The sequence below is a fragment of the Antechinus flavipes genome, chromosome 6 (assembly GCF_016432865.1).
Source record: "Antechinus flavipes isolate AdamAnt ecotype Samford, QLD, Australia chromosome 6, AdamAnt_v2, whole genome shotgun sequence".
Classification (NCBI taxonomy): Eukaryota; Metazoa; Chordata; class Mammalia; order Dasyuromorphia; family Dasyuridae; genus Antechinus; species Antechinus flavipes.
Genome location: NC_067403.1, coordinates 255,640,769 through 255,655,956, shown reverse-complemented (window position 1 = coordinate 255,655,956; position 15,188 = coordinate 255,640,769). Strand labels below are relative to the sequence as shown.

The 15,188-nt window shown below is 49.3% G+C and overlaps 1 protein-coding gene across 3 annotated transcripts in view; it reads right to left on the bottom strand.

Annotated features, from left to right (window-relative positions):
- Window positions 1-15,188, bottom strand: part of CAPN1 (calpain 1) — a 31,865-nt gene that overhangs the window by 6,579 nt on the left and 10,098 nt on the right. For all 3 annotated transcript variants that reach the window (XM_051967032.1, XM_051967033.1, XM_051967034.1), the window contains 10 exons: window positions 15,107-15,176; window positions 14,529-14,647; window positions 9,149-9,282; window positions 8,848-9,016; window positions 5,312-5,395; window positions 5,060-5,145; window positions 4,427-4,501; window positions 3,556-3,716; window positions 1,517-1,695; window positions 542-553 (listed from right to left, as the gene is read on the bottom strand). In XM_051967032.1, the coding sequence (XP_051822992.1) occupies window positions 542-553; window positions 1,517-1,695; window positions 3,556-3,716; window positions 4,427-4,501; window positions 5,060-5,145; window positions 5,312-5,395; window positions 8,848-9,016; window positions 9,149-9,282; window positions 14,529-14,647; window positions 15,107-15,176 (1,089 nt within the window). The remainder of the gene's footprint in view (window positions 1-541; window positions 554-1,516; window positions 1,696-3,555; window positions 3,717-4,426; window positions 4,502-5,059; window positions 5,146-5,311; window positions 5,396-8,847; window positions 9,017-9,148; window positions 9,283-14,528; window positions 14,648-15,106; window positions 15,177-15,188) is intronic.

The following is a 15,188-nucleotide window of genomic DNA, read 5'->3' as shown; positions in this document are numbered from 1 at the left end:
GCCTCCGACACAAACTCTCTCTCAGCCTCAGTTTCCCTAGTAGTTATGGGAATGACACACCGCCTCAGGGATTGTGAGGATCAAGTAGGATCCTTGCACGAATGCGAGCTCTCATTAACAATAACTGCAGCTGACATTTACCTGGGTCCGGACAGCACTTTACACAGTCTCCCCCATTTGATCCTAATCACTACATGTGGGACATTATGAATATTAATGGAGGCAGCAGGGGCCCAGGGCTGCCCAGGGGTCAGCCTCAGAGTCAGGAACACCTGGCCCGAGTCCAGGCCCATCACGTCACCCTGGGGACTTTTCCCCGGGCCCTCTGTTCTGGCTTTGCACTGCAGGGAGCTCCTAACACCAGCAGGATCGTGGGTCCGGACATGATTAATTATGCCTCAGAGGAGCAGCGGAGGCTGGCAGCCGGCCCCGGTCTGAGACTGGTCTCTGCCCTTGCTCCCTCCCAGCCCAAGTGCAGCTCAGGAACACAACTGGCCCTCCCGAGCCGTCAACACCAGCCGGGGCAGGCAGGGGCACTTACGTGATCAGGAACCTGTAAGAGAAAGAGAGGCGAGTGAGAGCAGGGTCCGTGGCTTCCCATCCAAAGAAGGGGGGAGGGGGGGGGGCGGGGGGTGGACGGACAGACACGGGGGTTCTAAGGAGAGAAGACGCTCAGGGACTGCTCTGGCACAAACTTAGGGAGGTACGAGGAGAGGGCATGGGCTCCACAGGTGCCACATCTCCTACCCTTAGGCCAGGGGCGGTATCATCCCAGGGGGCCGAGGGCCCAACCTAAGGCATGGGGGGAGGGGTGTGTACTTTTATTCACTCATGAGAAAGTTTGACGCTTTTCCTGCCTTCCCAGCATCCCTTTGCACACTGGGGTTCGCGGTGCTCTAAGAGTCACCTGACCTCCAGGCCCGAGCATGGCCCTCCCCAAGCACCCAGAAGGCCGATGCAGAGACCGCCCACCCGGCTCCAGCATCGGGGAAGAGCGTGGCAGAGACAGGAGCCCTTCTCCTAAACCCTCCCTTGTACACGTGGCAACAGCAAACGGGCCTCAGAAGGAGGCACATCCAACACGCAGGGTGCGGGGACACCAGCCACGGCCACTGACAAGGAGAGCCACCAAGGACTGAGGCCGCCACGGCCAGGGAACATTCACGTCCCACACCCTTCCTTCGGGCTGAATTCTGCTCTAGCGCAGTCAGCCAGCTCAGACCTCAGAGGGCAGCCCCAAGACAGGAAGCCATTTCAGCTCCAAGGCTGACCAAGTGGCCAGGGAGAGGCACAGGGGAGGGAGCAAGGCAGAGGGGGGTCCTCTCGTGGCTCTGTCCCAACTCCACGCATGTGTCTTGGACAAGGGCACCCCACAGGGTCCCCACGACCTTCCCGGGCCTGGGCTCTACGAATCCCCATCCTAACGGCAGCCCTGGCCACCAGGCCACAGGCACGAGAAGGCAGGAAGCCGGGGCAAGCTCGGCCAGAAGGGAGGCCACCGACCCCCCGCACTCACTTCATAGATCGCAAAGCCAATGGTCTCCATGTCCCGGCCAAAGCGCCGCTCTCGGCGCCGGTTCTTCTGCATGAGCGCCAGCAGGAAGCTGCAGCCATCATCTCGACCACAGAAATTTTCAGCGGGATCGTCCACCTCCTCCAGCTTGATTTTAAACTGGGGGTTCACCCAGAAGGTGGCTGTGAGAACAAAACGAATCAGGGGCTGTGATCCAAACCCCCAAACTCTCACTCGTCCCCCAAGCACCCCCGAGCAAGACTCTCTGGAGGCAAATCCCAGTTCTGGCCCTGCTGCTGTGGTCTTGAACAAGCCCCTTGATCTCTGCAGGCCTCAGCTTCCTCCCCTGTAAATGCGGAAAGTGGACGGCCTTGGCGGCCCCAAAGACCCTTAGCTCAGCTCCTTGGCTTGGTCCATGGCCTGTGTCGCAGAGTATTAATAACCACAATTTATTATGTAATAATGATATGATCATCACCAACATGATTAATGAGTCACGCCCTCAGTCCACTGGCCTTCCCCTGGGGCCAGTATCGGAGAGAACACGGATAAGTGTCCCAGGATGGGCAGGCACGGACGAGCCACCACAGCCTTTCCTCTTGCCTCAGTATCAGGCCATCCTCCACTCAGCTGTCAAAGGGAGCCATCCAATGCAGGGACTGGGTCATCCCTCATTCCAGAAACAAGGGCTCCCGTCACCTCCAGGATCAAATCTAAAATCCGGTTTGATATTCGGAGCCCTTCTCCACCTCGTTCCTGCCTGCTTCTTACATGAAGGAAGGAGGGGAGAAAGGGAAGGAGGGGAGAGAGAGAGGGAGAGAGAGAGAGAGAGAGAAAAAAGGAAGGACGGGAGGAGGGAGGGAGGGAGAGAGAAAGAGAGCGCGGGACGGGGGAAAGGAAAGAAAGGAAGGAAAGAAAGAGAAAGGAGGGAGGAAGGGAAGGGAAGAGGGAGGAAGGAGGAAGGGAAGGGAAGAGGGAGGACACTGGTAATCCAGAGGAGAATACCCAGGATGGGGAAGGACCAAGAACTCATGTACTACATGGGCTACTTGAGCGGAACTGGGGATGTTTCTTTGGCCTACATGGGAACACACTGGCTGACTTCCGGTTGTTGAAGCCCAGCTCCCGCAGTGATGAAGGATGTGACAAACCGGAGCCAGCAGAGAAGTCCTGGTTATGACTCGGAAGTTTATCGATCAGAGACACAAATCCAGACACCTCAAAGGCTCACAGGCTTGCTACAAAGGGCACCCTTTTAAAGCTCCTCTAGCCTAACAAAACTCTACTCTGATGTAAATGATTAAGCTCTTTAGGCCCCGATCTTGGGTACTTAGACAGAGATGTGAATAATTGAGATCCCCATGAGAGTTTATCACACCATTATCTCAGCTTTTTCTCCCAAAGGCCTTCAGTCTCCTTGTGGACCCTCTTCCCGTCCTAAATTTAACGGTTTGCCTTTAATCCGAAGAGCAGTGTTTGCCTTTTGCTTCAGTCACTAGATGATTAATTTGTTATACCAAAAGCAGTCTCTGCTATTTCAATAAGGGCGTTTCAGTGTAAGATCCAAAGCCTGGAATGGCGTCTCACCTCCCGGCCCTCTACATCCAGTATCTCAGGGCTGTCCTTAGGAGGAAGGCTCAGATGCTGTTCAGCTCCCAGGACAGAAGTCTAGCACAGGCCAGAGGCTCCTCAGGCTTAATGGCAGGCCAAGCCTCCTCCCCAGGGGCCGCCCAGCCCAGGGAAGTGGAGGATGAACCTTTACGAGGTTTTCAAAGAAAGGCCACGTGGGCTGCCAAGGGGAGTTCTGTGCAGCTGAGGACTGGGGCCCTCCAGCTCGGACACTGTGACCCTAGAAAGGCAGGAGCTGCCAGAACCAGGAATTCCCCCCAGTCCCTTAAATGCGGGCCTAGGATTCCCTTTGGGATATCACGGCGTCCTTCCCCAGCCACGTCCCAGCCAGTCAGCGTCTGGGCCTCCACACTCCCCTCTCTGGCCCTCAGTGTCTCCTGGGCGTCTCCCTCCCCACCAGAGCCGGGGCTGACCTGGGTAGTTTCTGCAGCCGCCCGCCGTGCTCCCACGTCTCCAGGTGCCATCGTACAGGGTCGTGTTCCATTTGCGGAACTTTTGGGACTTGAGGGTGTCTGGGGTCAGGTTGCAGATCTCCAGGCGGGTGAACTCCCGAAGAAAGTCACTGAAGGCCATCCTGAGGGACAGAAGATGTCAGCTGGGATCTAGCAGGGCCCCAGGGGATGCTATTAATGGGCCGGGAAGGGGGGGCAGGGAAAAAGCAGGAGAGTGGGGGAGAAAGGGCGTGGACAGTCTAGGAACACCTCCCCATGGGCTGATGGAGCAGAAAGCACTACTAACTGCTCACATGATTCTAATCCAGTCTTTTGCCTTCTCAAGGCCTCAGTTACCCCCTCTCTAAATTCTAGGGTTGTTTTAGATCAGGGTTTCCTAACCTGGAGTCTATGAATATTTTTTAATATTTCAATATTACTGGTTTCTTTCGTGATCCCATATATTTTATTTTACTCATTTCAAAAAATAATTCTGAGATGAGGTCCATCCACAAGCTTCCCCAGATGCCCAAAGGGTCCATAATAGGAAAAAAAAAAAGTTAAAAATCTCTGGACTTTCTATATCCTATGTTAAAAGGATCCTCTCAGCTTGTACATTCTGTGTTCTAACATCCCTTCTAATATCCTATTTTCTATATTCTAAGGTTCCTCCCAATCCTGACATTCTGTGACCCATATTCTATTCCCATGATGCTTTGTGCTCAAGACAAATGCAGCATGCTTGAAGGAGAGGATGGGAGGAGGAGTGCATGGGGTGGAGGGGGAAGGGGGAAGAAGGGAGATCTCCGGGACCCCAGCCTCAGGTGCCATTCCCTCTTCCCGTTATACTCACCAGAACTCCCCATCCTCCATCTTGACCTGGAGCTGTTGCCTATCAGAGGGGGACACCTGGTTCCACTCAGAGGAACTGAAAGAAGGGATGGGCAGAAGGTCAGAAAGGCCCTAGAGCAGCCCACTCTAGTTTTCTAGGACCCTTTCCTTCAGGAGCCACTGCATCCCCAGGCCTAAGGGCTGGCTGGGCACGTGCTGCCCCTGAAATCACAGCCCCTAATTACCTGAGTGACCCCGGCCAGCCTTAAAAAATAAGCCGGATGGGGAGATCCACGGCTTAACAGGAAGTCCTCTTTGTCTGTTCTTTGCATAGGGAAATGTTTGTGTGTTCACATTTGTTGCGCTTATAACAATCTGAAGGAAACAAATCTACTTCTTATCTTCCTGGAGGCAGTGACCAGGTCTCCCCTAAACATTAAATCTCTTGTCAATACTCAGCTCGGTGCTATGCACAAAGTGGGTGCATAATAAGTGTTCATTGAAGAAATGAATGAGTGAGTGAATGAATGAGGCAAGAGCACCTCCCCTAAGGATTTCAGAAAACTCTGTGATGGACAGAGATTGGCAAGGGGCTCACCATGGCCACATGAAGCCCTGAACACTGGGCCTAGTGAGCTGGCAGCGCCATCCCTACCTGTCACTCCAAGGTCCCGTCCACTCCACCTCACCCCACGGGTTCCGCATTCGAATGAGGTTCACCGAGCGGCCCCGATGGGTCACCTGTAACCAGAGTCCCAGTCAGCATGGCCCAGCCTTCCCCCCTGAGCCAGCCTCCACCCCTCCGCCTGCCCGTCTCCATTAGGGAGAATTGGAGCTCTGTCCCTGTTCTGGTCTGCCAGGGGAATTCCACCCCCAAGCTCTCTGACCTCCCAGGGTTTGGTGCTACCTGATGGGCTCCAGTCACCGAGTAGGCGTGGCCCTTCACCAGTTTCTTGAAGGTGACGGCTTCCATGTCAAAGGCGCTGGTGATCTAGGTATGACAACAGGATGATACCTCTCACAAGAGCTGCCAGGGCCTTCCCACCAGGGCCATCCCGCCCCCGACCCACTCCGGTCAGGAAGAAGGGAGGCCGAGGCCTGGGCTAGATGGTCCCCTAGGCTCTTCCACGTCCAGAAGCCTTCATGGAAGAACCCATTCTTCTGGATTCCTGCTTTGCTCTCTTTCTCTCAAACACATTTTCTCTCTGCTTCTGTCTCTCTACCTCATTAGTCATTTCTTCCTTCAAAAGGTGGAGGAAGTCCCAAGAACTATGACTCTAGAACTCAGGGGAACCTTGGAGAAAAGAAAGGTTTCCATCTTGAAATTCATACTAGAAAAGGAGAAGGGTCTGGGTACAGCTTGGCAAGCTCTGGGTCTGGGGACTTTAAAGAGCTCAAGAAAAGGCTAGAATGACATTCTGAAGACACAAAGAAAACTTATTCTGACCACGCCGAATGGTCCCAAAGAAACCGGGTGTGATGCACAGGGAGCTCGCTGAGCAGCTCGGAGTAGTAAAAGATACACCCAGAAGACAGAAGCCAGGTCGAGTAACAGGACGAATGTCCAAGCGCCTGCCACGAGCCACCCCCATGAAGGGAAGAGAGATAGGGGCATTGAGGAGCTCAGCCCAGGAAGAAATTCAAAAAAAATAAAAGGAGATTCATCTGTGGGGTTTTTTAAAGGTATATTAGGGAAAAGGGGAGGATCAAAAAAGAGATTGGAACTTTGTTCTACAGGTAATCAACATCAGAATTCTTTATTTTGCTTTAGTTACTGTCTAATATAGATTAAATATTTTTTTCCTGCCAAGAAGAATGATGTGTGATCTTAAAAAAACAAGAGAAATAGATCTGGGACCTGAGAGAGGAAAAAAGCTAAGAACAGAACCTCTCTGCCCTTGCAGAAGTACCACCTTGAGCCATGATCCCTGAGTCTCTGCTAGGGGGTTATGAGAAAGAAAGAACACAGGATTACCAAGGGGAAAATGTCCCCATTCACACACACACAAAAAAGGAGGGGATGGGGGAACGGCAATCTGCCAACTGTAGACCAGTGGGACTCCCGAGTAACGTCACCAGTCTCATGATTCAGGTAGGGCTGGTAAACATTTAGAAAAGGAGGCCACCCAAAAGATAAGGAGCCAAAAGATATGAATTTCAAAAGAAAAATGACTCAGAACAATGAGAAGCTATAAACAATCCCATGAACACCTGCTCCAGATCATGAACAATAAGAGGAATGTACATTAAAAAACAAGTCTCAGGCTGCCTCTCGCACCCAGCAAATGGGAAAAGAACCCAGAGAAATGGGACCATCAGGGGTGCAGGGAGCTGGAGAAAGACAGACGCATGGCTGCCCTGGTCAGGGGGCTAGACAGCATCTGGTTACGTGGGTAGAAATGTCCAAGAAAGGTGCCTGAACTTCAGATCTAAAGAGAAAGACATCAAGGAAGACAAAGACAGACGTAAAGGTCCAACAGAGTTCGGAATATTTGCAGTAGCCTCCGTTGGAAATAAAGGGAATGCTCGCCTTCTAGCCAGGAAATGGCTTAAAAACAAAACAATCTCTGGTTTAGGAATATGATGGAACATTATTGACCAGGAAGAAATAAATGATAAACATGAGCAAATCGGAGAAGCTTGTGGGAAAAGATGAAGAAGGAAAGCAGGGAAACTAGCATCCAACAGATACTACCCTAAGGGGAGTCATTAGTGATTCTTCATCAAGTTGCAAGGAGGGGTCTCCTGGGAGGCCTACAGGGCCCAGGGTGCGGCTCAGGGCCACTTCTGGATGAAGGCGCAGGTGATTGAATCTCTAAGTCTGCAGAGGACACAAAATTGGGAGGGCCAGTTAACAGGCTATGATATGATCCAAAATCATTTTGACAGGCTAGAAAATCCAGTCTAACGGCATAAAATAAAGTGTAAAAGAAACAAAAGTAAAGATTAAAGTTCAAAGAATCAAGTTCAGAAGGGGAGTGGGGATGAGGCAGCTCAGACAGAAGTCCATGGAAGCCCTCTAAGGAGCTTGGTGGATCACCAAGTACTGCCAAGAAAGCCAATGGATCTTTCGCAGCCATGGAGCTGTCCAAAGGAAGAATGGCGGTCTCCAAACAAAGCCTGGATGACCTCTTGTCACTCATACTGTAGATAGAGGGGAGTCACATTCCCAGGTGAGTTGGTCTAGAGGACCACTGAGGCTCCTTCCATCTCGCTCTTGTGATTAAGTCAAGTGGTACATTGGAAAGAAGGAAGGATTTAGAGGCAGCAGACTAGAGTCCAAGGCTCTAACTCTTCCACCTCCTACCTGGGTGACCTTGAACAAGTCCATTCTCTGGGTCCAATTTTCCTTCCCTGTAAAACCAAAGAGTTGAACCAAATGATCTCTGGGGTCCCTAGTAACCCCAAACCTATGATGAGGCTGAAATGGGATAAAGAAGGGATGCGGATCCCTGGGATACATGAGACCCTTGGGTTAGAATTTGGAAGTCAGCAAAGGCTTTGTTCTCCTCTTTGCCAAGGTGGGTAACTATAGGTATGTTACACTGCATACGTGGTCAGGCTTGGGGGATATCTTTTAGGGTCCCCCAAAAGATAAGTAGCCAGAGGATATGAAGAACAGTTTTCAAAAGAAAAATGATCCAGAACAACAAGAAACTTTGCCTTCCACCTTTCTTTTTTTTTTTTTCCTTTATTACAAAGAATGGCTTTCTTGGAAAATGACAGATATAGTTGATAATTAAGGTGAAAACAAAAGATATAAATGTTAAAAGTTTTTTTTTTTTTTTTAATGGCAATATGCCTCCAAGGAGTTCAGAGAGACAGGAAAGCTAAGGAAAATAAAAAGAGATGGCTTTTTTAAGGTTTTGGGGAAAAGACCTTTTCTTTCTAAAGTACAGTTATTTCTAGCATGGTAGCCAAGAACTAGCATCTGAGGGAAAGGGAACAAATGGCTCAACAGGATATGAAATAAGGACTGTAAGCAATGATTAAAGGGATGGTTTCGGAGAATTTCAGGGGGAACTGTATGAAATGATGCAGAAAGAAGTAAACAGAATCAGGATCAACTTGTACATTAGCAACATTAGAGAGTCAAAACATCTTGGGAAGACTTAAGAATTTTCATCAGAGCAATGACAACCCATGATTCCAAAGGCCCAGTGATGGGGGCGGCTGCCTGCTTTCTGACAAAGGGGACTAGGGACAGAATGAGAAGTTAACCTCTGGATAAGAAGGACGCGAAAATGCGTCTTTGCTTATTTATGCACGTTTGTTACGTGTTTTGTTTTTCTTCTCTATTTAACGGGAAGGGTAAAGGTTTAGAAAGAAAATAAATGCTTATTATTTGAAAAATAAAATGAGACTAGAAGGACCAAGGACCCAGAGGTAGAAAAAGTCAGAGAAAGGGCAGGCAGACACATAAAAGTAGCCCTGGTGACTCACATCGATGGAACAGCCCAGCATGGACCCCCGTTCCAGGGCCTTCAGAATGATGTGGTAGAGATCACTAGGTGGTTTCCTGAGGTCAAACCATTCTGTAACGCCTCCGGTAAAGTCTTCAAATCCCTCTGAGGTGCTACCCCCAGCAAGGGCTTCATAGCTACCATTCACCCTGGGGGACAAGACAGACAGGAATGGCTCGCAGGCCACTGGTACCCGGAGTATCCGGGGATGGGTCCAGCTTGGATCAGGGAGAGCCCCTGGCAAGGACCGGGGCACCTGGGCTAGGAAGGGAGGGACTCACTTGGCGTAGGCTTTCTCAAGCAGGGCACTCCAGAACTCATTGCCTTGGGCCGAGTGCACAAAGAGCAGCTTTCCATCCTTGGTTGGCAGCAGGTCGTCCACGACCACATCGATCCACTCCCCAAACTGCCACAACTGTGGGAGAGAAGGGGTGATGAGGGGCTGCTCTGTGCTCCCCCCAATGGTACAGCCCCGATTGTCCAAGGGCCCGTGGAGCCTACATGGGCACTAGATGACCACAATTCTCCCCTGACCCTCCTGTACCACTCCCAGAATTCTTCCCAAGAGACAGCAAGGGAATCATCATGTAGTTCAAGCTACTGTGAATTCTATTAATAGCCACATCTCAGCCCTTTATTTCCTTTCTCTCCCCTCCTCCCCATGGAGACCACCACCCCCCTTTAAGCAGTCAGAACCACAATAGCCAATCTGTCGTGACCTGGATTCAGTGAAGTGTCTACTACCTTCATGGCCTGGTGCTGCCATAGCCAATAATTAGGCAAGCCCCCCCCCCCATTTCTTCCTCCACCTTTGCCTCACGCAGCCACCCCAAGGTGAAGGGCCCCCTGGACCCTCTTCACCCCTCACCCAGATGAACACGACTGCCTCCCGACTGCTCTCTCCGCTCACCACCTGGTCTTCCACATGCTCATCACTAAAGCACAGAGCGGACTTCACTTTCCTGCTCAAAAACCACCCTTGTTGCCGTTGCTCCACCATTTTTCAGTCATTTCCGACCTTTTGTGACCCTACTTGGGGTTTTCTTGGTGAAGAACTGGAGGGGTTTGCCATTTCCTTTTCCAGTTTATGTTACAGACGAGGAACTGAGAACAGTAGGGTGACGTGATCTACCCAGGATCACCCAGCCAGAAAGGGACTAGATTCGAATTCTGTTCCTCCCAGTACTGTGCACTATGGCACTCTCTAGTGGCCCTTCTCATTTGACATTTAAAGCTCTTCAGTTTGGCCATATCCAACTTTCAGGACACTCTTTACCCAACAGGGTGTCCCAGAGGCCTAGAGTGCACCACTCCTCTTAGAATCTCGAGTTTCAAAGATCAATTTAGGATCTTTCTTCATGAAATCTTTCCTAATCTCCTCAAGCTACAGATACCTCTGCCTTTTCTCCTCCCAAAATATTCCCTTTATTTACAACACATTGCCCGCATTCATCTTTGTATATAATTTGGAAATACATACACATGCATTTTGTACATTTGTATGTGCTACCAATACACCCAGGCAGCTAGGTGGTCCAGTGGATACAGGACAGAGTCTGCAGTGAGACCCGAGTTCAAGGGCAGCTTTATACACTTACTAGCCGAGTGGTCCTGGGCGAGTCATGTTGCCAAAGAGGGGGAAATTAAAGGAAATCTTAGCTTAGAAAGACCACCTGGAGCCAGGCTGCAAAAGCAGGGCCAGGAATAACCTTAGCAACAATAGTGGGGCATATTTCTGCATAGCTCATCATGGGGGTCACTCAATGGCAAAACACGGTGTGGTCCACAGATGTAATAGATGGCTGTGCCCATTATATCCAAATGTCCACAAACAGGAGGGGTACAGAGAAACCTGGAAAGATTTATTTGATCTGATGCAAAGGGTCAAGAAAACTACCTTCAAGAGGATTCCCACAGTTAAAAGAAAAGAACAAATAATCAAAAGGAAAATTTCAAAATTACAAAGAACAAATTTAAGGCCCCCTAACCCCTATCCCTATGTAGCCCAGGAGGACTGAAGGGGCTGGCACCTATTGTCGGATTTTTATAATATCTAGATCAGTTTCCCTAGGTTTTTTCTTCTTCTTCAAGAAATATATTCTTTATATAGAAAGAATGTCTGGAAAGAGAAAGGATATGGGAGACATTTTGGTAATAAAAAATGAAAGTTTGGGGTTTTTTTTTAAGATTTATTTAGCATCAGTGTGGAAGATGATGCACTGGATTCCTGACAGAGGTGACAGCCATTATTTTGTGGACATGGTCAAATGGAGACTGTATTTGGCTTGACCGTGTCTGGAAGTTCAGGTTCATAAAGGAAGGGAAACAAAATAGATTTCTGTTCACTTAAAAAAAATTTTTTTTAGTTATTTTTAAAAGATGATAGCCTAGAAAGGGAGACCCATTAGGAGGTTATTGAAATAAGTCAAGTAAAAGGTGAGGAGGACACTGACCTAGAGTTCTTTCTCTCCAAGGGAAGAAAACCAGTTCGAATCAGCAAAACATAACAACATTAGATAGGGGGTTCCAGATGCTTCCAACCTCAATGACTGGAAGGATGATGACCTTTCAATAGCAACAGCCAAGTCTAGAGCAGAGAGGGGGCTAAAGGGAAAGACAGTGAGTTCCAGTTTAGACAACTGAGTTTGAGAGTCCACTGGGACCCACCTCCAGGTGGATCTGTCCATCAGGCACTTGGCAGTGCAGAAGTAGAGCTCTACAGAAGACATTATTAAGGAGATCCTTACACAGATCGCCAAACCCAAAGAGCAGACAAGGAAAGCACTCCGAAGATGAATTTTCTCATTTTATTAAAGGGGTCTAGACTCTGTGGCTGGACCTTTCTAGCATTAAAATCTGTAATTAGATGGCAGCTGGATGGCCAAATGGATAGAGTACCAGCCCTGAAGTCAGGAAGACCCTAAACACTTAACACTTCCTAGCTGTGTCCCCGGGAAAGTCACTTAACCCCAATTGCCTCAGCAAAAAAAAAAAAAAAAGGGGGGGGGAGATAAAATCTATAATTAGCATCCCAAGTTTACCAATAAAGGAAATCAAGGCTCAGATGCCACAAGAGCCTAAAAGTCACAGAGCAAGTGTTTGTCAGAACTTGAATCCAAGGCTTTGAGATCCAACCAGGAACCCCAAGTGACCCAAGGCAAAGATAATGCAGGACTGGGGAGGCACCAAAGATCAAAGTACTGCGGTGAGAACTGAGAGGTGCAGGCAAGAAATAGAAGAGCAGTCAAGCTTGAAGGGCATTCAGTGCCTCAGGGGTAGGGAGGAGGTATTAGAGAAAGGACTTCAGGTTCAGAGCCCAAGATAAGCCCTACCCCACAGCAAAGGTCTCCACCTAGCGCAAGCCTAGAGCATGAATCACCAGAGAAACTAAGGGAGGTTGGGGAAGCTCTAATCCATCTACCACCCAATGGAGGAAGTGGCTCAGAATCTGGTACCCTCGTTCTACAGAGGAAAAAACCAATTCAGAAAGAAGGAAACCGACTGGCCCAGTGTCACAAAATTAATGCTAAGGTTTCTGACTCCCAAAACACTACACCAGGAGCTGACTCTGTTTAGGATGAGGCCCTGAAATTCTGTGACATGACAGTGAGGAGGGAGCAATCTAGAGCCTCATTGGTCCATGCAGCACACCCCCCCCCCACCTCCCCTCAGTTCCTGCCCTTTCCCTCTTCCCCTCACACACACACAGAAGTAAATCACATGCTTAGTCACTATCAATGTTCTCTGAAAGTTCTTCAAAAACCACAAAAGTAAAAAATATATAAATAAATAATTAAAAGAAATTTTTTTAAGAACTACAAAAGTACAATAAATTTTAAAGAACTACAAAAGTAAAATAAATAAATAAATAAAATTAAAAATTTTTTTAAAAAGAACTACAAAAGTAGGAACTAATTGGAAACAGAAGTAGACCTCATCAAAATAAAAAAAGGGTCAGCAAATTGTAAACCAATCAGCTTCAAAGGCTTCAATTCTTGGCAAGCTCCTGCGATGACGGATCGCTAAAGGGATGCCCAGTAAACACTTAGAAAATGAAGCAGGGCTTCAAGACCAGATCACCCTAAAATCAGCTTTTTTTTTTTTTTCTAGACAGCCAAAAATCAGGAGAAAGCTGCAAATTCAGCAAAATGGCCGGGCTTTTCCTACAGATGGAAAGATCCTAACAGCTTGGCAGAGCGTAACAGATGGAAGTACGACTTCCAAAGAGGCACAGAAAAGGTGAAACTTCAGCTTCCAAAGCAGGCTCCCATGGAGAGCTGGGGCTCAGGGGCAGGCCGGCCCTCCCCCTTTTAGCATGTCACCAAAGACAAAAGCAGAGGGCTCACCAGATTTGCAAATGACCCAAAGCAGCGGGGAATAGCAAACAGGAAGAAGGCCGAGCCAAAATGATAGGGATTGGCTGGAGCACTAGGTCAAATCAAGTAAGAAGCATGACTTTGCCGCAGACAAGAAAGCCAATCCTAAAACCTGGGGCGAGATGAGGGAGAACTAAGATCCGGGACTTTGGAGCTGCCCATCCCACTGGTCTCTGACCTCCAAGGACATCACCTGGAGGATTGTCCTACATTCTGGGGGGTGTATTTTAGGAAGATCACTGGGAGGCTGGAAAACCTTCAAAAGAGGGCAGGCCGGATGCAGAGGAGACTTGAGTCCCAGAACTGAATCCACAAGATGAATGGGGAACCTCTGGTTTACTGTGTATTCTGCCCAATCACCTCCTGTGGTTTATGCAGTGAGGAGTGCCTAGTGGTCAGCGACTGTTGGGTCTGGTATTCCACAGGAGACACTAACTGAATCCTAACTGATCGATGCCTCACAGGAGAGAGGTGGTGGCCACTTAATGAATGAGACTCTTGACACATCTCCAGACTTAAAGAGTCATCGATTTCCAAGTAGACGTCATGTCATCCTCATTTAACTGAGACACTGGCACACTGGCAGTAAGATCAGCCAGCCCCTCTAGCCACTGGCTTCCAGGACAGAGTTCTGTGGGGTGGGAGGAGTCTTTGGGATTGTGGGAGAGGAGAGGGAAAATATCAATAAAACACCGAAAAAAAGAAATGGGAATCATAATTAATCAAAATCACGTATCTGCCCTATGGCCAGTGAAACCCTCCGACACAGCAAGCAATGTATATGCTGTTTTACTGTGAGATCTCCTGCCCGTTATAGTGTTATTGTCACCTGAGCTGGTAGTGTATCCTCCCACCAGACTGGAAGCACCAGGAGGGCAGGGCCCCAGTCCTGTCTAAACTCCATCTCCCCCAGAGACCAGCACGGTGTTCTGCACAAAGCAAGGGCTTCCTAAATGTTTATATAAACAGGACCTCTCTCCTTGCATTTCTCCCGCCATTCTTCCCAAGTTCAAATCCGGCCTCAGAGCCTTGTAACCCTGAATAAGGCATGTAATCCATTTGCCTCAGTTTCCTCGTCTGTAAAATGAGCAAACCGCTCCAGTATCTCTGCCAAGAAAACCTCTCATGGGATCGCAGTCGGACCACACTGGGAAAATGGCTTAGCCACGACACTAGATGATGCCGCCTTATCTAAACTTTGCATCTCTTCAGTTGGACCCCACTGGTCTCAACCGGCTCTGGGCTGCAGCCAAGGCTAAACCCCGCCCTCCCAAGCCAGCCTTACCTGGAAGTGAAAGATGCCAGCATAGCCTTCCTGAAAACTCTGTCCATGAGGCACCACCCGGTGCAGGATGGTGTCGTTCAGGGTGATGGAGGCGATGGCTGCCAGGAGCCAGCAGTCCCCTGCAAGGGGCACCAAGCGTCAGAGAGAGCCCTGCTCTTCCCATGTGGCTCCCGGGAGAGCAGATAGGGAGCAAGCAAGGCTAGACAGTGCCATTATATCCCCGAGCCAGAGAAAACTGCCTCAGAGCTCCTGGTTTCTCTCCCAACACCCCCACAGTTTACGGAAAAGACCCAGGAATCCGGGCAAACCAGCTTTGAAGATGATAATCAGAGCTTGTCCTTACTTGCAAGAGGGAGGGGCTAGATACTGGAAGGGGGGAAGAGGGATGTGTGAGAGAGAGAGAGAGAGAGAGAGAGAGAGTGAGTGTGAGTGTGTGAGTGTGTGTGTGAGTGTGTGTGTGAGTGTGTGTGTGTGTGTGTGTGTGTGTGTGTGTGTGTGTGTGTGTGTAAAGACAGAGATGAAGGAGCAAGAGAGAGAGATGACCTAGCCAGAAGGAACAAGCACACTCCCAGGCTTACCCAGAGCTCCCTGACAAATGTCTGTTCGGGTGGCCCCATCCACAATAAACCGAGGGTTTGGTAAAAGTTCCTACAACAGAAA